This window comes from Penicillium roqueforti, assembly GCF_015533775.1.
Source record: "Penicillium roqueforti strain LCP96 04111 chromosome Unknown scaffold_01, whole genome shotgun sequence".
Lineage (NCBI taxonomy): Eukaryota > Fungi > Ascomycota > Eurotiomycetes > Eurotiales > Aspergillaceae > Penicillium > Penicillium roqueforti.
Genome location: NW_024067565.1, coordinates 3,312,742 through 3,335,116, shown reverse-complemented (window position 1 = coordinate 3,335,116; position 22,375 = coordinate 3,312,742). Strand labels below are relative to the sequence as shown.

The window sequence follows — 22,375 nt, the reverse complement described above, 5'->3', positions numbered from 1 at the left end:
CCTGGGCTTCGATCCCCTTGTATAATCATTTACAAATTGCATTATCTCTTGTTATTGAAGCAAATCATAATGCCCGTTCAACGTCCGAACTAGAAAAACAAACACAGAAGTATGACTTTATGGCCTGAATTCCAAGGCGTAAACCCCCAGCCAATCAGAATAAAGTTCCTGAAGAATCCCGGGATGTCCTCACGTGACCTTAAAACTTCAATGCCGACAGCCAATCAGATCAACGGATGAAATGCCAGGCCGATGGACAAAGACGAAAAACTTGTAATGTGAGTGATTCAGCATGTTCAATTCGACATTAATGTATTAAATGAAAGCGGTTCTCATTTACATATCGTGAGTCTGACCTCGGCTATCCTATATACGATATCCAGAGCCCTCATTGGCCGCCAATGCCAACTTTGCGCTAAAACACAGTCAAATGGCGTGATAGAGTCGAACGATTTGCACCCCAGATATTGCCTTTTCGGGTGCTCGGCCGAGACGGCATTGGATGATAAAGAGCGGCTACACGCCCAATCTCTCACCAAACATAAATATCACACCATGCCGCAGATCAAGAGCGTAGCCATCATCGGGGCCGGCCCAGCTGGCGCCATTACAGTCGATGCACTAGCACAAGAGAAAGCATTCGATGTCATCCATGTATTCGAGAGACAAGAGAAAGCCGGCGGATGCTGGTATGTCACTATGTTACTCTACTATCTTCAGCGATTCCCGCTAATAAATAAAAGGGTATCGAGAGATGACGAACCGTCACAGCAGTTTGACTTTGACGGTCTAGCTGCGCGAACAGCAGATGCGCCTCTCAAAATTCCCGAGCACCTCCCGTGCCGGACGCCTGTAGTTTCCCAGGACCGCTTCACGGACTCCCCCGTCTACCCGACGCTGGAGACTAATGTTAACGCGGGAGCCATGTCGTTCTCGCAAGAGGAGATTCCTACAGTTCGATCCCAGTGGTCGATTGAGCGTCATGGCGCAGACACGCCTTTCCGACACCATTCGGTTATCCGGAAGTATATTGAGGACTTGTTTAACCGAAAGGGGTACCAGGATCTTGTTCAGTATAATACTACTGTTGAACGCGCCATCAAAGATCCCAGCAGCAAGAAATGGGTGCTTACATTCCGCAGGACGGAAGTGCTGGACGGTGTCACGTCGGATTACTGGTGGTCTGAGGAGTATGATGCAGTTGTGGTGGCTTCGGGCCATTACGCAGTGCCGTTTATCCCTGTGATTCCTGGGTTGAAGGAGTTTGCTGCGAGGTATCCTGGCAGTGTTCAACATACGAAGCATTATCGTGGGCCTGAGAAGTATCGGGGAAAGGTAAATGGAGTTCCTGCCATGTCATTCTACCACCTGCTTACACATCGCAGAAAGTCATAACCGTCGGAGCGTCTGTTTCTGCTGCTGATACTGCAGTCAGCCTGATTGATAGTGCTCAGACACCAGTCATTGCTGTGGTTCGTGGTCGTTACAACGCCTATTTCGGAGATCTCGCCTTCCAGCACCCGAAAATTCAGCGTCGCCCGCCTATCTCACACATTACGAGTAATGACCAAGGCGAACGGACCGTGCATTTCGAAGACGGTACCTTTGAGACTGATGTCGACTATTTGATTTTTGGAACTGGCTTCAGCTGGACTCTGCCTTTCTTGCCTCAGGTTGCCACGCGGAACAATCGTGTGCCGGATCTCTACCAACATGTCTTCTACAGACATGATCCAACACTTGTTTTTGTAGGCGCTGTAAGTCTATCAAGTCGAGAAATTTTCCCCGGATCAAAAGCTAACATGACTCTCAGGTTGGTGCTGGGTTGACCTTCAAAGTCTTCGAATGGCAGGCTGTTGCTGCCGCACGCTTTTTAGCCGGCAAGATAACCCTACCCTCGATCGCCGAGCAAGAAAAATGGGAAACCGACCGCATCGCAGAGAAGAGCGATGGCCCCGCCTTCACAGTCATCAACCCCGACTTCGAGCCCTACTTCGAGAGCCTCCGCCATCTAGCCGGGGAACCTCGTGGTGGTGCAGGGCGGCGCCTACCTCCGTTCGATCAGAAATGGCTGTCTGATTTCAACGAAGGACATGAGCGTAGGAAGAAAATGTGGAAGCGAGCCAATGAAACCGCTCGGCTGTAAATCTGACCGTAAGGGTCGTTGCCCTCGAGGGGATAAAGGAGCAGAAGTCCTCCGTACTAGTCCGTATATAGAAAGACATGCAATATAGCTCACCAAGTAAATAGCCCAGCAAGGAGAAATCGAAATATCAGTTCCCACTTCCCCTTTTTGTCTCACTCTAACAGCATTACCTAGATTGATGCCCAAAAAGGAGTTCGCTGCAAGCTGAATACTCAGGCCCGCATCTCCACTTGTCAGGCGAATATCTCCAACGTCCGGGAATGCGGGCTTGGCGCTTTGCCCCCCCCCGTGCTCAGGAGTAAAAAAAGAGAGGCCTGGAGGGAATTACTAGTTCCATATGCTCTGAACAATCCCCGAATGTCCTTTCTCTCTACTCCCCCGACCATCCCGCCTCTCTGCATTGTTGAACCACGCCTCCCTCTCTCTCCACGAACCCCGATCAACAGCACTGCACACCCCCGCCATAAATAACAGCTAAAATACTGTTTCGCGTCGCGTCGCGAAAGCATTCGCACCGGATCACCCGGCAAGGGAAAACACCATGACACCCCCCATAATGAGCGACTCCAACGTCACACGATTCACACAGCCGGCCGAGTGCTACGACTTGCGCGACGCGGTGCCCGCCATCCCCGCCAATATCGAATATTATAATCAGGTGCCGCTGTACCAGACGAAAGCCCCGGACAGGGATATGAAAGCTGTTCTGCAGTCCTGCTGCCCGAATGGGGTGTGGATATATGAGGATCCCGATCCTTGTACGGCGATCTGTGATGTGCCTTCTTCGGCCGAGGCGAAGAAAGTTATGTACTGCTTGAATGCTCATGGGGTTGTATATGGGACCAAAACGGAGAAGAATTCTGGGGCTGTGAGGCGGCCGGTGGGATGGGTGGCTTTGGTGGTTGGGACAATGCTTCTGTCGGGGATGTTTATTTGAGATTGGAGTGTTGATTTTGCATTTTGAGATACCCATTTGTGATTTTGGAGTTGGTTAGATGTGGGCATATTGATGTAAATCTGGAAAGCTGATACACGCAAGACAAGTCGCGGATATATATTCAATTAATATGGCTTAGGTCAATAGAATACACAGCTGATGCATTGATCAAATCAATAAGCCAAGGCTATTATCATCATCTTATGCAAACTCTATGCTTGCTTTCGTAAGGTATGTATATCCTCTCGATTTTATACAAATGGATCTCGTGGGGCAGACGGGTATTCAACTTTCTACACATCATTTAGCCTATTATCTATGTTGTATGCAGCTCGAATATACCCGGACATGCATACATATTAGCCACGGAGAATCTCCGATCCCCGCGATCATTCAAGTAACACAGCTACTCTCCAAGTTCATAAATCTCTCATTCCCAGACCAAACATATCAAAAACCCCACCGCAATGGACTCCGTCAAAGGCAAAGTATACGCCATAACCGGGCTCAGCGGAATCGGCCTAGCCGTAGCACGCCAACTACACAAGCAAGGAGCTCTCCTCGCCCTCGCCGACCTAAGCTCGCAAATCCTCTCAGCAGCACGACAAATAATCGAAACCGACTCCAGTTCCTCCACAGCGTCGACAATCACCACAACGGAATTAGACATCAGCAACGCAAGCGCCGTACAAGACTGGATCGCCAGCACAGTCTCGCACTTCGGCCGACTGGACGGCGCAGCCAACATGGCCGGCACGATCGGCAAGAACCACGGCACTAGCAAATTCGTCGACCAGGACGACGCCGAGTGGGATATGTTGATGCGGGTTAATGTCACCGGGTTGATGTACTGTCTGCGCGCGCAGCTGCGGGCGATTACGGCGACTGCGCCTGGGGGGAAGGGCAGTATTGTTAATGCGTCGAGTATTCAGGGGATTAAGGGGTTTGCGTTGCATGCTGCTTATTCGACTACGAAGCATGCTGTTTCTGGGTTGACAAAGTCGGTTTCTAAGGAGGTGGGGCCGGGTATTAGGGTTAATGCTGTTGCGCCGTGAGTATTTGGGGAAGAGTGCTTTTCGGTGGGTTTTTCTAATTGGGTTTTGTGGTAGTGGTTCTATTCAGACGCCTTTGCTGGACATGGCGAAGGAGATTCAGGGTGGGATTAGTATGCCACCAGCTAGTATCCCGCGCATTGGGACGGGCGAGGAGGTTGCTCAAACGGTTGTTTTTCTGCTCAGTGATGCTTCGTCGTATACGACTGGACAGATTGTTAGTGTGGATGGTGGTTGGGAATAAGTTTGATGGTATAAGATTAGGTCAGGGCATGGATTGGGTTTAGCGCCATGGCTTGATATTCCAATGACATATATTGAATGAAATGCTCGCTAGATCGATTCATAGGCATAATGTCGGGAATAAAAACGCTATATAGAACAATCGCTGAAAATTGCGAAGAAAGGAACGTGAGGGAATTTGAGAAACAAGACTTGACCACTACTATGGCCCCATGCACAGCCATACACCTAAACTCAGTATCAGCATACAACACACATAAAATAGGAGATTATCCTCTTACCCAAAACACTTGCTAGGTAACCCCAGCTAGGAGGTCCATAACCGAAGGCGACATTGGCCGTAGTAGCATCTTGGCCTTCCGTAGGCACCGGCCACCCATCCTCGTAGTCCAGATAGTTCCAGCCGAGCTGAGCTTGCTGCGAGAGCGAGAAATATCAGTTCAAATCCCAACCCGACGACAAAGACAAGAACAACTCACCGCATGCTCAAAGCCAATCGACGTATTCAAATAATGATAGTAGAGAATATCCGACACGTCATTATTCCCAGCCAAGATTCCCAAGCCACCAGGCGCATACACAACCCCATGATTAGAACCATAAACCACCGTGCCACCCCCATCGAGCAAAGACCTCCCATCCTTATCCTCGAAAGGCCCACGCACACTCTTCGACCTCCCAACCCGAATACTATACTCCTTCCCACGCGCAGGGAAACCACTCTGGAAGTTACAGCACTTCCCATGACTAAACCAAACATAATAGAACCCATTCCGAAAACTCATCCACGACCCCTCCTCAGGCTTAGGCTTAACACGTGGGAGAAATGTCAACTGCACCGCATCCGGCTTATCAGCATCTTTCACAGAAAGCAGATCATCCGCCAGCGGGACCTGCCATATATCACGCCAGAAGCTTCCGTAGTTGAGATACGCCTGGCCAGAGTCCCGGTCAACAATCACAGACGCATCGATGGCATTCGTGATCGTGTACGGCCACACCCCCGACCCAGCACCCGTGCCCGTGTTAATGACGACGCCGTGGTCAGTCCAGGGACTGCCATCGAGGGCAGTTGTCGTCGCGACGCCAATCGCGCTGTCGCGGGACCCTCGCGCGCTCAGCGTGTAGTAGCAGTAGAATGTGCCGTTTCTTTCAATTGTTGTTGGCGCCCAGGGTCGTGCCCGGTTGCCTTTGCGGATTATGCTGTCGCCGGCTAGGACTGTGCCGAGCTTTTCCCATGGCCCGGATATATTGGCGGATTTGAAAATTGGGATGTTGATCCCGCCTTTGAATAGGTAGTAGTGCTCATCGTGTAGGATGATGTTTGGGTCGTGGGCGGGGATGTTGCCTGGGTTTGCGAGTGGGTATTTGTCGGTTGTTTGGTATACTTGTGTCGCACTGTGTGTCCCGGCTTGGGCTGGGATGGCCCCTGCTAGTGGAGCTGCGACCGCGATGATTATTGATAAGAGTAGTGGGAGGTGATGCATCGTCGGGATTATGTACATTGGATTATATCCCCGTTGTGGATGCAGGGATTTTATGAAAGAGATTGGCCTGGCTGGCCGGGGAATTGGGGTTATTAGATCGTGATACCCATGACTCTCTGATTAATGTCCAGTCAATGCAGGGAAAAGGGGAAGAGAACGGGTGGAGTAAAGCGGAGAGATACACATGGTACTCCGTATAAATATGCAACGCAAGGAAAAAAGCGAAATCCAAAAAAGCACAGCCCTCGAGCCTCAAGTTAGTGCCAAAGCCAAGTGTTTTAGGGGGTTTACATAGACGCCGCTATATTTGGAATGGTACCTGGGGGTACCTGATCCAGAGCCATTCTATGCCTTGAGCTGAGGTACTGCCAGGTACCAGACCCCCAAGTATCAGGTACAGGGTCCTCTGATTGGCTTTCGTTAGAATGAATCAGTATCAGATTACATTTTTAGTTCATCCTATTGCTTATATTTCTGCTGTTTTGTATTGTCCTTGAAAAGGCACTGCGGTATGATCTGCAAAGCTTGTTCGTAGGCCTTGGACCCCGATCTGCAAAGTCGATTATTGAATATCATCCCCACAATAGCTACGTAGCATGACGATCAGTAACAAACAAGGCTTCACTTTACAAGGCAAAGCAACGCAAAACCGTCAAAGCTAGAGAAAAATAGTCACATATAAGGCTCGGCACTTGTCAGTAAGGGTGCAAATAAGAATCCGTGCTAAGCATGGCATTGATCTTTCCCTTGTCCGATCTGCACCCCCTGCATGCTGTCAATCCTGGTGCCTTCGATCATGATCTCATGGTGGACCCGATCGAGTCACAATATTCATGATTGCGCAATGATATCTGAATGACCGCATTGTCATAACTATATTTCTTGGTATTTACTATGGGTATCCTGAGCAAGTTCAACTATTGTACAAATTTTAGGAGTACAGCAAATGCAGAAAGTGGAAGTGTGTATCGTGCAGTCCGTAGAAAAACGCAAAGCTTGGCCGAACTGTTCCATTCAACAGGGAAATGTCATACTTGTCAGATCCTCCCAATCGAAGATGTCCAAGAAAGGATCGAAATCGCCAGATGGCTAGAAATTCCCAGTTAGCACAAAAGAAGACGAGAACCAAGGATAGAATGGAACTCACCATGCCGCCAGATTGCAGTGGCGGGTGCATCCCATTGGGATCAAATTCGGCCTGCATGACGGGCACCATTGTTGGAGCCGCCATGAATGCAGCCACCTGGTTGTCCTTGAAATTGCCCATCCCCTTATCGCCGAGGTGGTCGCAGTTCATATGCCGAGAGAAGAGGATCTGCGCAAATGACAGGACCCGCTCGACAACCTGCTGCTTGTACATAGTTGCCTGTGCGGGCCAAAGTCGGGCTTTGACTAGTCCGACGATCGTTGAGAGGAAATAATAGTCTTTGGCTCCCTTGGTCACCAAAAGGGAGCGCTCTTCCAAGGCGATCAGGGCTGTTTCAACGAGTGATAGGAGCGATTCGGGGATACCGGGTATATTGTGGAGAATGAAGGCAGAGGAGATGGATGAGGGTTGGGCTGCAAATTATCAGGTTTGGTTCTAATAGTCAAGTATTATAATAAAAAAAACTTACAGGCATCGAATTCGGTTGTGTGTAGCACTTGGCAGATGGAAATGTAGGCTTGGATAGTCCATTCACCAAGCATACATAGCGACAGCGTTCGTGAAATGTCGTGTAGCCGGCGCTGGGTTGACAGTATTCTGGTTGCGGCATCCATGCGAGTACGCGCGGAGGGAGCAAAGAGTGTTTCTTGTAGTGCTTCGATGGCAAAAGGAGTGTGGACAGACAGTAGAGACTGGCAAAGTTTGGTCTCAATCAAGCCTTTCCATAGTATGATCTTGTTTTGTGTAATGATGTCGCTGGGGTCTGCTGCAACCCACGCAGGAATTCGAGAAAGATGGCGGTTGAGCTCACCGTCCAGACGCTGAATATCCTCATATCGACAGTTAATTCGTGGGGAGTGCATGAGGGAACATGCTTGGAGGCGGACAGGTAGTGAGCGACTCAGAACAGACTGGAACGAGGAGTCGGTGATTTCATTCAATGGCCGGCTTCCGGGAACTTCAGTACTGTCCTCATGGATCTCGTCGTCGTAAATGTTCAGCCCTGGAGCCGTATCGTAGTCGAAGCTTTGTACTGACGGTGGCATCCCCCGGTCAAGAGCAATTTGCAGGTCCAGTTCTACAATGGTTGTCCATATTCGCCGCCGCATCTCTTTGTTGAATGCAGAGATACGTGTGTATCGGCTTGGATCGCGATGGTATCCCGCCATCATTGCTTGCTTGACCAATGTACTAGTTGTGAGCCAAGCCTGGCTGCGTTTCATCCCGTGGGCGTTGCGCGCCAAAATCAACAGAATCGATAGTCGCATTGATGTGATCTCCGGGCGCTTTGTGTGAAGATTCTCGATCCATTGTCCTGCGTGCAACGTCCACTCCACTGCACACTGGCACTTGAGTTCGCCCGCACTTTTTGATTGCAGACTAGCAAAATCTGCAAGGTTCCAGGCACAGGCAAGGACCAACAGTACCTGAACTGTAAAGGCAGCAGATATTGATGCCGGGCTGTCTAACATGGCCCAAAATTGGTCAAGCTCTCGTAGGAAGGATGGAACATGAAGAATGCGGTGAGTAGACTCGATATAAGTGATATACAACCCGACAAGCTCATCGACCACACCACGCGAGGGCAGCATGTTAATCAGCGAAGCCGTCGTAGGATCGGGGAAGGGCCTGTTGAGCACCATATGTTTCAATAGCCCGCGTTTAACCCTTCTTAGGTCTGACTGAAGTTGCGTGAAGATTGGGGTAGAAAGCCTGATCTCATCTGCAAATGGCTTTATATCCGGAAACTAATAATAGTCAGCCTCCGTATTTTGGTAATTAGAATCTAAATGGTGAGAGCAGACCTGTGCAACTAGACTGGCAAAGATACCCGATCCGCTAAACCGCGTTTTGGTCTCACGCCCCCTCATCATCATTCGAGGAGAGAGGTCGAGCTGGTCCGTAGGTGACAATGGGTCCTCTTCTTCGTCAATGTGCGGATCGTCGACCTGCGACGGTGTTTGCATATCATGCTCCGTCGCCGGCGCTGGGCGCTTGGGACGCTGTAAAAGACCCGTATTCAGGTAAGGTTCCTGATTAACAGCAGCCTTAGGCACACCGAGAACAGTTTCCAAAAAGCAGTCCTTTCGCTCTCTGTCGTGTGGTCGACTTCGATAGGGCGGCGCAAGCGCATGCCCGGTAAGACCATGGTACTCGTGATGCATTGGACCGCCAGCCCTTGCCAGACGAGGTGGTTCACTAGTTGGGAACGGTTCACTAATTGGGAAAGGTTCCGGCCGGTTTGACACCATCGGTATCCCCGAATCCCGGGGTGTGTCGACTGGTGTATCTCTAGGCATAGGTACCGCAGACCCTCGGTCGGAGGCAAATGCATTAGTCGGGACGGTGGTGGGCTGCTGCCATAAAAAGCCATCTTCATATGTGCATTTGTTCGGTGTTCTGCTTTTTAGACAGCGACTGCAAGTGGGATACTCGCGATCGCATCGCAACTTGCGCGTGCGACACTGCGTGCACGCCATTGTGCGGCGGCGACGCTTCCGCACGCGTTCGGGCTGGGCATTCCCTTGAACATCCATGCACTCGGTGTTGAAGATAACCTTGGAGGCTCGGGTTATACTTAGGAAAGACCTTACGTCCGAGATGTTTGAGAAGTTCTGGGAATAGGCTCCAGCTCCCGCTTACGTGGTCCCGCTCTGCGCCCGTGGAGCCGCCCAATCTGGAAAGTCTGACCGACGTCGCGTGGCAATTTCTTTTTTTTTTGTTTTGTTTGTCTTCATCTTCTTTTCTTTATACATCACTCGAATGATGAAAGAATAAGCAATTCCTCTTCTTTCTTATTCTTTCACAATTTCCCTCATGTTGTCTATCGGGTTTACTTTCCCCGGCCCACATATTCCAGTCCCGATGGTTCCGTGAACAATCCAGACCCCACTAAGGGGTTTACTTGGCTTGCATGGAATGGACATGGGTATCTTCCTTTCCATGACATTTCGGGACTGAAAATCCCCGAAGGCCTATCGGAAAGCATTCAAGCATTGCGGATGGGCAACTGCATCCCTTGGCAATCTCTGGGCACCAACGACACGCGATATTCCCGATGTTGGTCTAGTTTTGAATCACGAGAACAGCCATAATCACCACCACGATCCATGTCAACACTGCCCCTATATGTTGTATGCGTACATGGAACTTGATTCCCTTGGTTTTCTCGCCTTGCTCGTACGAGTAATTGCATAGTACTCCATGCACAGCTATTGTTCCATCTGATGACTATGGGCCTGGCCTGAACACACCCCGACGCCGACGTCAAGCCCGTTACACCAGTGCTGCCCCCATCGGGAGCTAGTTGTTCTATTACACCTTGCTTTAATGAGATTTTCGATGCGATACAAGAAGCACAAGTATCAATGCTCATAGATATCACAGACAGCAGTATGTGTCATTCTTCAACGTAGCTAAACTTGAGGTTGATGTTGAGTGATCTGATAAGATTGGGCTGTACACCTCATTGGGATCAATGAAGTGCCCTGAAGTTAGCAGGATGCGAGCTCCCAAGGTTCCTTTCACATGCCAGATAAAGATCAAATACATGGACTCTTAAGTGGCCGTCAGTCTAAACTAAAAAGCCATCCCCGAGATAAAAAAGGGTCTCGTATAATGATCTCCACTTAACACCAGAGACCCAAGTCTGGAGATAACCCTATTAGCTCGGGGTTCGGGTTTTTTGTCCCGGCTCGGAGTACGGAGTATAGTCTCTCGGAGATACTGAGCTCTATATCTATCTCCACATTTCCAGCCCTGGAGGCAACCCTGAACTTCAAAAAACGCCTCATAGCCTTGACTTTCAATTTTCAACTTTGCCTTCACAGCGTTATCAGACCTCCAACCATGTTGCGTTCCTTGCTTTCCTTGGGCCGCGCGGGCACCAACGACTACCTCTTTCCTAAAGTGGATCCCAAAACGGACGGCCCCGAATGTTTAAATGACTGCGCCGACTGCACAGTGAAGTTCCCGTCCAAAGTCAAAGTCGAAACTTCAAGGCCTCTTTATGGCGATATCAAAGAATTCCAGACCCATGTTCTCGTCGCAACGGGGCAATCCGACTGGAAGGAGAAGAATGTCGAAAACACGACAGGAAGCTTGATGGAAGCATTCGACGGGGCAAAATCAGACCACGGTGTAAGCTTTATAATCAAAATGTAGCCTACCACCACTAACACCCGATCCAGCGTATCAAGGTGTCAGCATCAAATCTCACCCCTCCAGAACAGCCAACTACAGACGAAAGTCCCACCCAAGCCACCACAGTACTAATCCTCCCGTCATTCACATACGTCGACTCCGTCACGCAAAAGGACGTCCCAGATCTGATAGCCAGATACATCGATCACCCCAGCGACCAGCAAAATGGCTCTCCCGCGAATGGAATGAACGCTCGAGCCTGTGAACTCGACTACGTGGTATTACTGTGCTCGCACGGACGCCGAGATGCGCGCTGTGGTATCACAGCGCCACTCATCAAGCGCGAGCTGGAGCGACAACTCCGTCCGCTGGGACTCGACCGGGATCCGGATGACTCCCGGGTCGGCGGGGTGGGCATCTTCTTCGTATCGCATGTCGGCGGGCACAAGTTCTCTGCGAATGTTTTGATCTATCGCAAGAAGGACCAGCAGATGATTTGGCTTGCGCGTGTGCGGCCTGAGCATTGCGAGGGCATTGTTAAGTACACTATTCTTCAGGGGAAGGTTGTTCATCCTGAGTCGCAGTTGAGGGGTGGGTTTGATCGGGTGAAAGGGTTGACGAGTTGGTAATGGGAAGATAATGGTGCTAGGTTTAGCTTTGATTCAAATGGCGATCTTTAATGCATTCATAGCGAGGGAAATAGGAGGAAGACAGGGCTCTTTGGGCGAGAGTTGAATGGTCAGTTTTATGTATCAAATCCTTTTCGCTCTTTTTCTGTCTCTTGCATTGCACCAGGAACCACAGTGATCAAATCAGATCGTTTTTTTTATCCGGAGCATGCTTCAAGGCAACTTTCACTCTGTTAAACTCTAATATCCTTCTTCTAGAGTCGCTACGGTACGAATGGCTTCTTATAATCTAGTACCGAGTGAATTATCCTTGAACAGGCACTGCTCGGGGAGAGGTGCCGTGGACGCAGATTGATGACGACATTCGATATAGCTGTCTAGAAAATAGAGCAGAAGGACTGCGACCAACAGAAGCGAAAATGACGTGTGATTATAATTAAAATCTCGAAGCTGCTCCCCGACTGAAGCCAGGCAGTTCATTCTCTTATCGAACGATGTTTGCTCCTCGCCGTGCTACTCGGAAACCGTCATATGCGTAACGAGCGACCTACAATTGGTAGGCGGTTTGAATCTAACCATTTCGTCAACTCAGTAAGACCTTCTCCTTTGCTTCTTCTCTTCCATTTTACAGAATCCAAAATGTCGCCAACCCCCGAAGAATCCAATCAGAATTCCGAGAAACAACCTCCCGCTGAATTCTGGGAGCAGCCCCGCTTGCCTCGCCCTCCACCCACCAACGAGCAGAGAGCTGCCGCTCTTGCGCGCGTGCTTGATCCGAATGACCCTCTCTACCGCCCAAGTCAAGCGAAGAATGTCGCCACCGTGATTGAGCTTTATCAAAACGGAACAATCACGGTGAACGACGAGGTATTCGTGGTCGACGGGCGTGTTGCCAGCCAAGAAGAGTGTATTGCGGCCAAGAAGCCGTATTTCTGCGAGGTAAGCTTGATCTAATCTCTATTATCTTTTCTGTTATCGCTAATATAACATAGCGTGGGAACCGTACCTCGCAGCAATGTGTACAGAAGGCCAGCTATGGACATGGCCCTTACATTCATGGACACTAATCCCTTTCCCTTTTTTTTGAACTATCCTCTAAATGCGGTTTTGGCTTTAGCTCAAAGCGCGTATCCGTCTTCCGCTATTGGAAGGTGGTAATGGCGCCTTTTTCCATATCAGCATGCTAAATGATACGGGCAGTGACATGCTCACAATCTTTGAGCACGATACTATGAGCCTCGCGATGATATGCCCTTCGTACGTGTCTCAGGTTTGGATGGAAGAGATCAGTGGTGCCGGCGGAGCTGTGGATCTTCTTCCTTGCTTTAACGTGGAGATGCAGATGGAGACGGAGAATGGGGTCGCATGGGGTCCCTAGTTTGTGGAGTCGGCAGTGGAGCGGCGTTTGGTATTTGGTATGGCTCGCTTGTCGGGGATGAAGATGAGGTAACAGTTTTCCGCGGGGTCATTGCTCCATAATCCCAATATTTCTGTTGCGACTACGAAAGGAGGGATGGCTTCACTTCTTTAGTCCTTCGCATGTGGAGCAGTTGGAACATCCGTCAATTTTCGCTAGGTGCCGTTCTTCGCGTCTCCGCTTCGGTTATCTTGACCAAGGCCTTCCCAGGTTCCTAGTACGATGACTCCCACTTTTTTCTCACTTCCTTCGTGTTGTACCACAATGACAACCGTACAACTATGCCCCCGAAATGTGAGCGTATAGTTCAAGGACCGTATCATCCTTGCAAATAACGCCGGGCGAAATGCGATATTAGAAAGCTACTATGCCAGAGCTGTGTCTCGTCTAGAGCAAAGTGCTGTTACGACAAGCTTTTGGTCAGTCAGAAAAAGACACCAACAACACAAAACCTAACTACGTATCAATCCACACGTATGAGCCTAGATATGCACTTAGAGATAAGACATTGGCCGCTGGAGATCTCAAAGCCCTTAAATACTTCCAATTCGCTGTATCATTGCCAGTAGTGACTATCTACGTACCTCCCCCCGAGTGGTCGTACGGGTAGCTGGGAGGGAATGCGCTACAATGTACGATTGGCAGTAAGTCCACTTATGATGGATGATCCTCGGCATTCCTTTTCCTAGGTAAAAGTACATAGCCCTAGAAAGCCACCATTTTATTACCTTGGGCAAATTAAGCCGATGAACATATCCTTTCCAAGGAGTAGTCACTCCGTGGTGTTGATTGAAATGATTGATAATTGCAGAATTAGACCGCCTACCAATCTTGTCGTTAATCAGTTCGCGTCGCGTGACGCGCATCGATGGATTTACGGACTGCTTTTCTTCTAGGTTGTCTGATACCACATACAATGCAATAATGGCCGACAACGCTCTGACTTCCAGTGCTGAGGTCGGTGCACAAGCTGTCAATGTTCGCGCCGAATTGAAAACGTGGGAGAAAGCCTTCTCGTCAGCCAATAGGGGCCGCAAAGCTGGACGCGATGATATCAAACAAAACGCGGATATCGGTAGGTCGATAATCTCGTGTTGCATAATGTCTAAAAAAATAAATCACTAATTGGAAAAACGTTTCGATGCACTAGCTGCTAAATACAAGGAATACAGTCGTCTCAAGGCACTTGAAGCATCTCTAAGCCGGCGCGAAAACAGTCGACAGGAGGGATATGAAAGCCACTCGAAAAAGCGGAAACATGCATCTCCCCCCGGTCAGGATAGTACATCTCTCCAAGTCACACCCCGCAAATCGTCCAGAGGGCTCTTTGCGACTCCATCCAACAATCGTACCAAGCACCACCCTGCACAACTGGATCCGTATGACTCGCCGTCGACTCTTCGCAGACTCTTTAGTCCCAGTACACACCGGCAAGGACTACCAGCACCATCGCCATTAAAGGCCGCAATTGGGCCTACGCCTCAGCGTGACGGAAAGACATTGGGCCTGTTCGACATGCTATCTGAATCTGGCGGGAGTGGTGGAACGCCTTCCGCCACAAGGCGAACGAATAACCTAGCTGCCGCATTCCGCACACCCTCCAAACGAAAGCCCGTAAGCACAATCCCCGAGGCCCCGGAAGAAGAGCCTCAGCAGGAGACGCCCAGGCTTGCGCGAACCCCTGCATCTGAGACCAAGCAGTTCTATCTTGCAAATCTATTCGCAACACCGACGACAATGCGTTATGCCGCCATGGTGGAAGCGACCGATAATGCAGATTCACAGAGCACAAATCTGCTAAACCCAGCACATGAAATATCACCCCAGGAAGCGCAATCTGGGACACCATCTTTCCTCCGTCGGTCCAACTCTGGTCGATATCCTCCACTTAGTGCAAAGCATGATGGTCCAGGACTCAGTCCTATTGTCTCGCGTAAGCCGCAAAGATTTGCCAGCAAGGGGCTAACGCATTTAGTCCAAGGACTGCGGGATATGGAGGAGGAGCGTATGGATGACGACTGGGATGTGATGCGCGAGATGGAGGAAGAGGCAGAGGCGGAAGAAGCTGCCAAGATCCAGGTTGAGGATAGTCAAGGACCAGATGTGAACCGGAAATACAAGAAGAAGGGCCAGAAACGGACGACGCGACGAGTGATTATGAGGCCGGTTATTCATCAGCCGAAACCCAAGCCCAAACCAAACCCAGCTCTTGCGAATGAGGACTCGGAACATGAAGATGATGTTGTAGCAGTTCCGGAGACGCAACAGCCACCTGCGGCTAGTGACGGCTGGGATGATGTCCCGAGTGACATTGAACGGGCGGATGAGGCCGCTTCCCTTCATACCATGTCGGAGCCCGAGCTTGATACCGAGGCCGAATTTGATTCCGACTCGAACGATGACCCTGAATTCGCAGGACAGCCAAAGCCTGTTGCCAGACCGAAGAGTTTCTCGGAGAGAATCAAGGAAGCTGTTTCATCCTCTTCCGTGAAGCCACAGGAACAAGAACCCATGGGGAAACCTCCGAAGAAGCCTGCTGAGACTGTCGAAGCAAAGAAACCTCGTCCTCGGAAGATCAAAGCCGAAGCTCATGCGAACTATCGATCAATAAGCATCAACAGAGGAGGTTCCTCTCGGGGTAGAGGGCGTTTCCGCCGGAAATAAGAATCGGTCAGCCCTACTTGTTCTTCATTCGTGGATGGAGAGACGACTACATTAAAACATTCATATTTAGCATAACTACATAGCATCTCATATCTCAGATATTCATAGCGCATCAATACCCCCGAGCCCTCTACCCTGCCTGTCCAGATCTGAGAACTACGTACTAAACACTGAAATAATCGATACCGCAATTGAATAATAGTACCAGTTCATAATCCGGGATTATGTTCATCCCCCAGATTTAGGTACAGTACTTGATCGACTTCGAAGTCGCAAAGAGAGAGTTGCATGGGAGGAAAATATTATTTCTAAATGAAAAGCACAAAGTCTGAAACGGTTTAACGTGGGAACCAGAGATTGATTATTTCCCTAGACAATTATTAACAATATGGATGTAACACCTTCATATCTAGTTGCACATCTAATATGGATTATATCGCTGTTGAGCTTGCTGCAGCCGCCTGGAGCGATCAATCGCATCTTGAGACCTGGACCTATATGGTCTTCGGGACCTCTGTGGTCTACTCCGATTGTTCACAGGAGTCGGTCTATGACCCGAGCGACCATCCCTATTTCCTCCGTCAGACACACTTCGCGGAGTATTCGAGTACTGAACATGACGATCCCAGTCCTCCAAGGAATTATATGGACTTCTCAGCCACGCCTGCAATTCGTGGAGGAACAGACATGCATTCTCGCGGCCGATGAAATCACGCAACAGCTCCTCCGCTTGTCCAGCACTGCCTTTGAGATCGACCGTGCGCAAGATAGCGATGACATATTCCAGCAGGAACTCGGCATTATTCGCCCTGCGATTCTCCAGCCGCTGAGGTCCAGGACGCGAAACTTGGTGAGATATCCGCTCTTCATGCTCCGGTTCCGGATTCAGGAAGGAGAAGACTCGTAGTTCGCGGCGAATCCATTTCCGAGCACGCGAGACGAGCTCCTCGTCACGAGCGAAGAGGTCTGGTGTCAATTCTCGATACTGAGATAACCGATTGGACCCGACTCGCATGGAGTATGTTCGGTTGCGATAGACATTGCGCCGGCGCTCGAGCGGGTCATCTGACTGTGGTCGCGGCGGGGGTGGAGGACGTCGCCCTCCCCGTGGGCCGTAGCGATTGCCAGGACGTGATCGACTAGTAACTGGAACTGTCGGGAATGTTGCGCTCGGAGACGGGACCTTGTATAGCTTCGGACCTTGTGTGGCGTTGAGTTCGTATTGCACCGCTGTCAACTCGGCTTTACCTGTTGGATTGTCAGTCAGGTCTAGTCAGCGGTATTTTGCCCACTGGTTTCTTACATAGGGGGCATTTAGGTTGCTGTTCGATCCAACTAACAAGGCAGAGGAAGTCGAAGTTGACATGGTGGCATGGCTGTGCCACACAGGGCTCGGTGATAGTGTCTAGGCAAATAACACAAGGATTTGCCGCCTCTTTCTCCTCACCAGCTACCTCTTTAAGAGTCTGCTGGAGGATTTCCTGTCGCAAATCGACATCATCCATACAGGCGACATGCTAGGGGTGGGTTGCAGGTGTTGAATTCTCGAAGTCACGTTTGTCCCGTTTATCGCGTTCTCGGCGGCAAAACCGATTTCTCGGGAGCTCCGTCACCGCGCCTGCTCGTTTTTGCGACTTCAACCCTCTTTCTCTCCCAACTATGCGCTAACGACATATCTCCCCTTAACCTGATAGAATGCGATCTGCCAAAGCAGTCGTTTCAGAGAACCTTGCACGATTTGGCTCTGCTGCCAATATGTCGTACAGCACTGGAAGCGGGATTAATCGCCCGCATACGATCACCTCGCTACGACGCTGGTCTATTGTGAACAAGGAGCTGCCAGGTTCGATCTCACTATGGTCCACTCTCCTGTTATAATTCTAACGGCTTTCATATTTTCCAGCTGTTTCTCAAATTCGCGCAATTCACGTCTACGATTTCGACAACACCTGTGAGCATATGCAAAGCTTAGGATGGTCTGACACTCGATTCTAACATTCGCACTTTCAGTATTTCTAAGTCCTCTACCAAACCCACAATTATGGCATGGCTCCTCAGTCGGCTTCCTTCAAACCAATGATAGTTTCGCAACTGGAGGATGGTGGCACGACCCCAACATTCTCGCCGCTACAGGAAAAGGCATGGAGATAGAAGAGCCCCGCAAATGGGAAGGCTGGTGGAATGAGCAAATTGTGTGCCTTCTATCACATATTACATGTTGCGGGTGTTTTGAACTGACTTTTTAAAGCTTAGTTTGGTTAGGAATAGCATGGAGCAGAAAGATGCGCTCACGGTGTTGCTGACCGGTCGAAGTGAGGCCGGCTTCTCAGATATCATCAAGCGGATGGTCGCTAGTCAAAATCTTGAATTCGACCTAATTGGTCTCAAACCCGAAGTTGGTCCACATGGTCAACGGTTTGCGACCACAATGAACTTCAAACAAAACTTTCTCGAGGATCTTGTTTTCACTTACGAGCAGGCTGCGGAAATCCGCGTCTACGAGGACCGTGTCAGACAGTAAGTCCTGTGGCAACCGAGTTGGAGAATCCGAGCATATCAATGTATTAACCTTCTGCTAGTGTGAAAGGCTTCCGAGACTTCTTTGAGTGTCTGAACAGAGACCTCCAAAATGGACCCTCTACTGCACGGATGCCTATCCTTGCTGAAGTCATCCAGGTAACTGAGGGCAGCACATACCTTGACCCCGTAACTGAGGCTTCTGAGGTGCAGCGCATGGTCAATTCCCACAACCTCACACTGCGGAACCCTGCTTTGAACGTAACCAAAAGCCGCTCTGGGCGGTTGTATATCAAGCGTGTCGTCTTCTACACAGGTTATCTGGTTTCTCCAGAGGTTTCAAACAGCATGACGCAGAAGTTGCTGGCTCCACTGCTCCCCCCAGGGCTTGGTGAATCAAATGACCTGAAGTACATGGCTAACAGCATCCTAATCACCCCACGCCCAGCACCTCGTTCAATCCTGGACAAGGTTGGAGGCCTGGGTAAGAAACTAAAGTGGCAGGTTACCGGAACCGGAAATCTGGACAACAAGATATGGGCAGCCCGCGTGGCACCTATCCCGGCAACGGAGCCTTATCACACGGAGAACCCACTGCCAATTGTAGTACTGGCTGTTCGCAAAGGTGCTCGCCTCATCGATGCAGGGAAGATCCAAAACTGGCACCCCATTCCGGCTGACAAAGCCATGACCTTTGAGACTGTGGTCGGCGAGAAGGTTGTCCTACGAGTCGAGGACAGCGGAGAGTATCGTCAAGGAGAGCAACCCTTGAACAGGAGTCAAAAGAGACGCTTCCAGCCGGACGACGGAAATGTCGTCTGGCCCAATCAAAACACCGGCTCTGATGGCCCATCTTATGGCCGCGGCAACTATCACTCCTCCCAGCGCGGCGGAGGTGATGGACGTCACCAATACGATGATAGTCCGCGAGGAAGAGGAGCTCATCGTGGACGTGGCCGAGGTGTCGGACGCGGGCGCGGTAACAACAACCGAGGTCGCGGCCGAGGTCGTGGTCGAGGTGAATACTACCAGTATAGGTCGCTAGATGATCATAGCACTGGACACGACGGGCAACACGACAGCAAGAATGGACACAATGGTGGCGGAGGTGCAGGCAGAGGGGGTTACTCCATGGACTATTGATCATTTAACCTGTATTTGGAGTCTTCAAAGCCGCAGTTTCGGAAGGTTGACCCGCGGGCTGGTCTTCAGCATTATCTGTAACTTTCTATTATCCAAAGTCGGCTTCCATTGAACACTTGTAGTCTATTGCATCCATATGCCAACTTCAAGGCCATCCCAGAATTGGTTCAAACTAGTTTCCTGTCGCATGGTCGATGCTAGAGTTCGGTTATCAGTACTTCGAGCACCTAGCATGGAAGTCTGCCAGAACGGTATTATAATCTTCAAAGCCATGGCGCAGAAGACAGTCATGACGTGGGAAGACACCCCAGTCGGTGGAATCGAGCCTTCAAGGCCATTGCCAGATTGCATGTTCTCGGTAGTTATTAATAGCGTGAGCGACAGTTTCACAGGCGTGGTCAGCAGTGATGCGATCTCGAGCCTACTTACTTCCTCTCTTAGTGGGAACCGACCAACTACACCGGCGTTCGAAACTACACTCTGGATTACTGCGCCAACTGCTGCAGTGACTGTAGGAAGGAATAAATTTGTTCCAATGAAATCGTTGACGCCACGTCCTGCTCATACCGAGATTGAGCACTTCCTTCTCATCGAGGACTACGCGGGAGCTGCCACCGACTACATTATTTTACAACAGACTCAGATGTCTCGCATGAATGCTTCCTACAACAAGCAAAACCAGGAATTGGCCAATAAATTCCTCCGTCACTTTAGTGAAACCTACTACGTTCGGTCCCGTGGGAACAAAGCGAGTTCTCGGAATGTTACCTATACTCTAGAGAAATTCCCGAAACTGCCTCAGTTCCTGGCCATCCAGGAGTGCCAGGATCCTGAGTGCTAGTTCGTCAATGAATTGCTGGTTGTGCAGCTTGTCATTTCCCGCTGTACGAACTATATCTCCTTGTGGGATGTGATGGAAGTGGTCTGAAGGCTGGTCTTTCTTTCTTTCTCTTTTCTAGGTGAAGCAGTGGTCAGTCAATATTAGAATATGTCAGACGGTTGGCAACCACTTTTCTCACCGCAACTTCTATCTTAAGACAATTTGGTTTGTTGAGGCAGCCTTGCTGCCTGGGGGCAGATAGGAATTCTGCTCTATTTGATCTTCCTTTCTCCCTCTCTCTCTCCCTCTCAGCCAGCTTGCTCAATTCAACCCATGGCTTCGTCCCACTTTCCCTTCTCATCGAAGCTTGAGCAGGTGTGCAGAATGATGTCTTTTGATACATATATATCTATCCCACGGACGACTCATCGTCCGCTCCGCAGATCATTTTCTCCATAACGGCGACGATAAGGACAACGGAATCAACCTCAATCTTTCGTTTACATAGCCTTGAATTACTTTTTCCCCAAGTACCCATCGTCAATCCTGACGACGAGTCGGAGCTGTCCGAATTGATAGATGCGACAGGAATTCGTGAAGTTCATGCCCGGAAAATGAGGAAAAATGAGGAGGTATGGTTATGTCGTGAATTTACTGCAGATCCTTGAAATCTTCCAAGAGATCATTCCCGCACCGACCAAGGCAATGCTCTGGTACTTCCATCTTACACCTGAGCACATCGTGGCTCTACCAAAGGCCGATTACCTGCTTACCTGCTGTCTCATCCAGGTATTTAATCGATCACCTCCAAATCTAATTGGCTAGTGGCTGAAAGTGTCTGATGAAGAAAATCGATCGACTCTATCCCATGCATCAGCAGCGTGAGATAGTGCGGCAAGTGGCAGCTCAGAGCTCAGCACTAAACCCTATTTCCGGGTATACTAGCCTATCGCCAATCTGACAGCTGTAGCAGCTGAAGAATGGTCCGGCAGAACGGTAGGCAAACAAGTCGTTATGAGTCGCTGATCAACCTCCTGAAAACTCTCACAATCAACGTTCCGAGTCTGGATTCTCGATGCTTCCGCCCGCAAACCATTTGGCTCCCACAGGGTACGGCTCTCACTCTACAATGAGGCAGGTCTCACGGATATTGCAGCCCTCGAGATAGCCATTTGGTGAGATTCATTTGGTTACGACCAAAAACATCCCACCGAATGGTTATCTTGAAGGATAAAATATCCGTGAAACCTTCGCCGTTGTCGAATGAAATCCATACGCAGTGGGCTATATACGCCAAAGACACAGTGCCTGTGGGGTGAAGTTCATCGGGAGTCCAGACTCGGAACGTTGATTGTTAGGGCTTTAACTAGGTTCATGAGGGACTCATGACGACTTGTTCGCCTAACGTTCTGCAGGACGCTTCTTCTGCTGCTGCAGCTGTCAGAATTGGCGGCAGGCTAGTATATCCGGAAATAGGCTTTAGTGATGCGCGCTGAGCTGCCATTTGTCGGAGTTCACGCAAATTGATGGCGAGGGATCATGCAATGATTGACGTCTATATATATACTGATTCCGCTTTATATCCTTTCTTCGTTGTTGATGGGTTTTGCCTGCATTGTGTCCTGCATTGTGTCCTGCAGGTAGCATTGACGAGGAAAGCCTGCTTGTCACCGGCGTCCGGTTACTGGGAGTGCTCTTTAACAGCTGGCACCTCTTTGACGAGTTTTTGAGGCACAACTTTCTAGAAGCAGATGATAATCAGACATTGAATATATTCATAGTTCCTGATGTTATAGATGATATCCAAACACAGTCTTGTAGCAAATGGTAGCCAAGAACATTCAACACTCCTGTAGATATAAACTAATGGGAAAGGGCTTTTGATATCCAATGTCACTTATTGTAGGTTATTGGAGAGATTGAGTTATAAATGAAGGCTTGACTTTGGTATCATTTTTGACATTGTGTCGTAAGGACTAATCTAGCATTGGCAGTCCTGTGTGAGAAGTGAAAAAGTGAACACAGCGTGG

At 49.7% G+C, this 22,375-nt stretch overlaps 10 protein-coding genes across 10 annotated transcripts; 8 read left to right on the top strand and 2 right to left on the bottom strand.

Moving 5' to 3' along the window:
- Window positions 1-555: 555 nt before the first annotated feature.
- Window positions 556-2,146, top strand: LCP9604111_301 (uncharacterized protein; the record flags this gene model as incomplete). Its single annotated transcript, XM_039068616.1, has 4 exons — window positions 556-689; window positions 744-1,335; window positions 1,386-1,757; window positions 1,814-2,146. 4 exons carry the CDS (start codon window positions 556-558, stop codon window positions 2,144-2,146), a joined length of 1,431 nt encoding a protein of 476 aa, XP_038932849.1.
- Window positions 2,147-2,702: 556 nt separating this feature from the next.
- On the top strand, window positions 2,703-3,083 carry LCP9604111_300 (uncharacterized protein; the record flags this gene model as incomplete). Its single annotated transcript, XM_039068615.1, has 1 exon — window positions 2,703-3,083. The coding sequence occupies one exon, from the start codon at window positions 2,703-2,705 to the stop codon at window positions 3,081-3,083; it is 381 nt and encodes a 126-aa protein (XP_038932848.1).
- A 467-nt stretch (window positions 3,084-3,550) lies between these two features.
- On the top strand, window positions 3,551-4,379 carry LCP9604111_299 (SDR family NAD(P)-dependent oxidoreductase; the record flags this gene model as incomplete). Its single annotated transcript, XM_039068614.1, has 2 exons — window positions 3,551-4,134; window positions 4,193-4,379. The coding sequence occupies 2 exons, from the start codon at window positions 3,551-3,553 to the stop codon at window positions 4,377-4,379; spliced, it is 771 nt and encodes a 256-aa protein (XP_038932847.1).
- A 201-nt stretch (window positions 4,380-4,580) lies between these two features.
- LCP9604111_298 (putative C6 transcription factor) lies at window positions 4,581-9,549 on the bottom strand (the record flags this gene model as incomplete). The annotated part of the gene is made up of 7 exons (XM_039068613.1): window positions 4,581-4,606; window positions 4,660-4,795; window positions 4,858-5,936; window positions 6,900-6,954; window positions 7,013-7,425; window positions 7,482-8,760; window positions 8,818-9,549. The coding sequence occupies 7 exons, from the start codon at window positions 9,547-9,549 to the stop codon at window positions 4,581-4,583; spliced, it is 3,720 nt and encodes a 1,239-aa protein (XP_038932846.1).
- A 1,312-nt stretch (window positions 9,550-10,861) lies between these two features.
- LCP9604111_297 (sucrase/ferredoxin-like domain-containing protein) lies at window positions 10,862-11,784 on the top strand (the record flags this gene model as incomplete). The annotated part of the gene is made up of 2 exons (XM_039068612.1): window positions 10,862-11,152; window positions 11,203-11,784. The coding sequence occupies 2 exons, from the start codon at window positions 10,862-10,864 to the stop codon at window positions 11,782-11,784; spliced, it is 873 nt and encodes a 290-aa protein (XP_038932845.1).
- Window positions 11,785-12,423: 639 nt separating this feature from the next.
- Window positions 12,424-12,851, top strand: LCP9604111_296 (uncharacterized protein; the record flags this gene model as incomplete). Its single annotated transcript, XM_039068611.1, has 2 exons — window positions 12,424-12,723; window positions 12,777-12,851. 2 exons carry the CDS (start codon window positions 12,424-12,426, stop codon window positions 12,849-12,851), a joined length of 375 nt encoding a protein of 124 aa, XP_038932844.1.
- Window positions 12,852-14,125: 1,274 nt separating this feature from the next.
- On the top strand, window positions 14,126-15,865 carry sld2 (the record flags this gene model as incomplete). Its single annotated transcript, XM_039068610.1, has 2 exons — window positions 14,126-14,276; window positions 14,352-15,865. The coding sequence occupies 2 exons, from the start codon at window positions 14,126-14,128 to the stop codon at window positions 15,863-15,865; spliced, it is 1,665 nt and encodes a 554-aa protein (XP_038932843.1).
- Window positions 15,866-16,286: 421 nt separating this feature from the next.
- On the bottom strand, window positions 16,287-17,370 carry LCP9604111_294 (RING finger domain protein; the record flags this gene model as incomplete). Its single annotated transcript, XM_039068609.1, has 2 exons — window positions 16,287-17,113; window positions 17,169-17,370. 2 exons carry the CDS (start codon window positions 17,368-17,370, stop codon window positions 16,287-16,289), a joined length of 1,029 nt encoding a protein of 342 aa, XP_038932842.1.
- A 190-nt stretch (window positions 17,371-17,560) lies between these two features.
- LCP9604111_293 (rRNA 2'-O-methyltransferase fibrillarin-like protein) lies at window positions 17,561-19,525 on the top strand (the record flags this gene model as incomplete). Its single annotated transcript, XM_039068608.1, has 5 exons — window positions 17,561-17,708; window positions 17,769-17,816; window positions 17,876-18,057; window positions 18,114-18,382; window positions 18,445-19,525. The coding sequence occupies 5 exons, from the start codon at window positions 17,561-17,563 to the stop codon at window positions 19,523-19,525; spliced, it is 1,728 nt and encodes a 575-aa protein (XP_038932841.1).
- Window positions 19,526-19,757: 232 nt separating this feature from the next.
- Window positions 19,758-20,366, top strand: LCP9604111_292 (uncharacterized protein; the record flags this gene model as incomplete). The annotated part of the gene is made up of 1 exon (XM_039068607.1): window positions 19,758-20,366. The coding sequence occupies one exon, from the start codon at window positions 19,758-19,760 to the stop codon at window positions 20,364-20,366; it is 609 nt and encodes a 202-aa protein (XP_038932840.1).
- Between the last annotated feature and the right edge of the window lie 2,009 nt (window positions 20,367-22,375).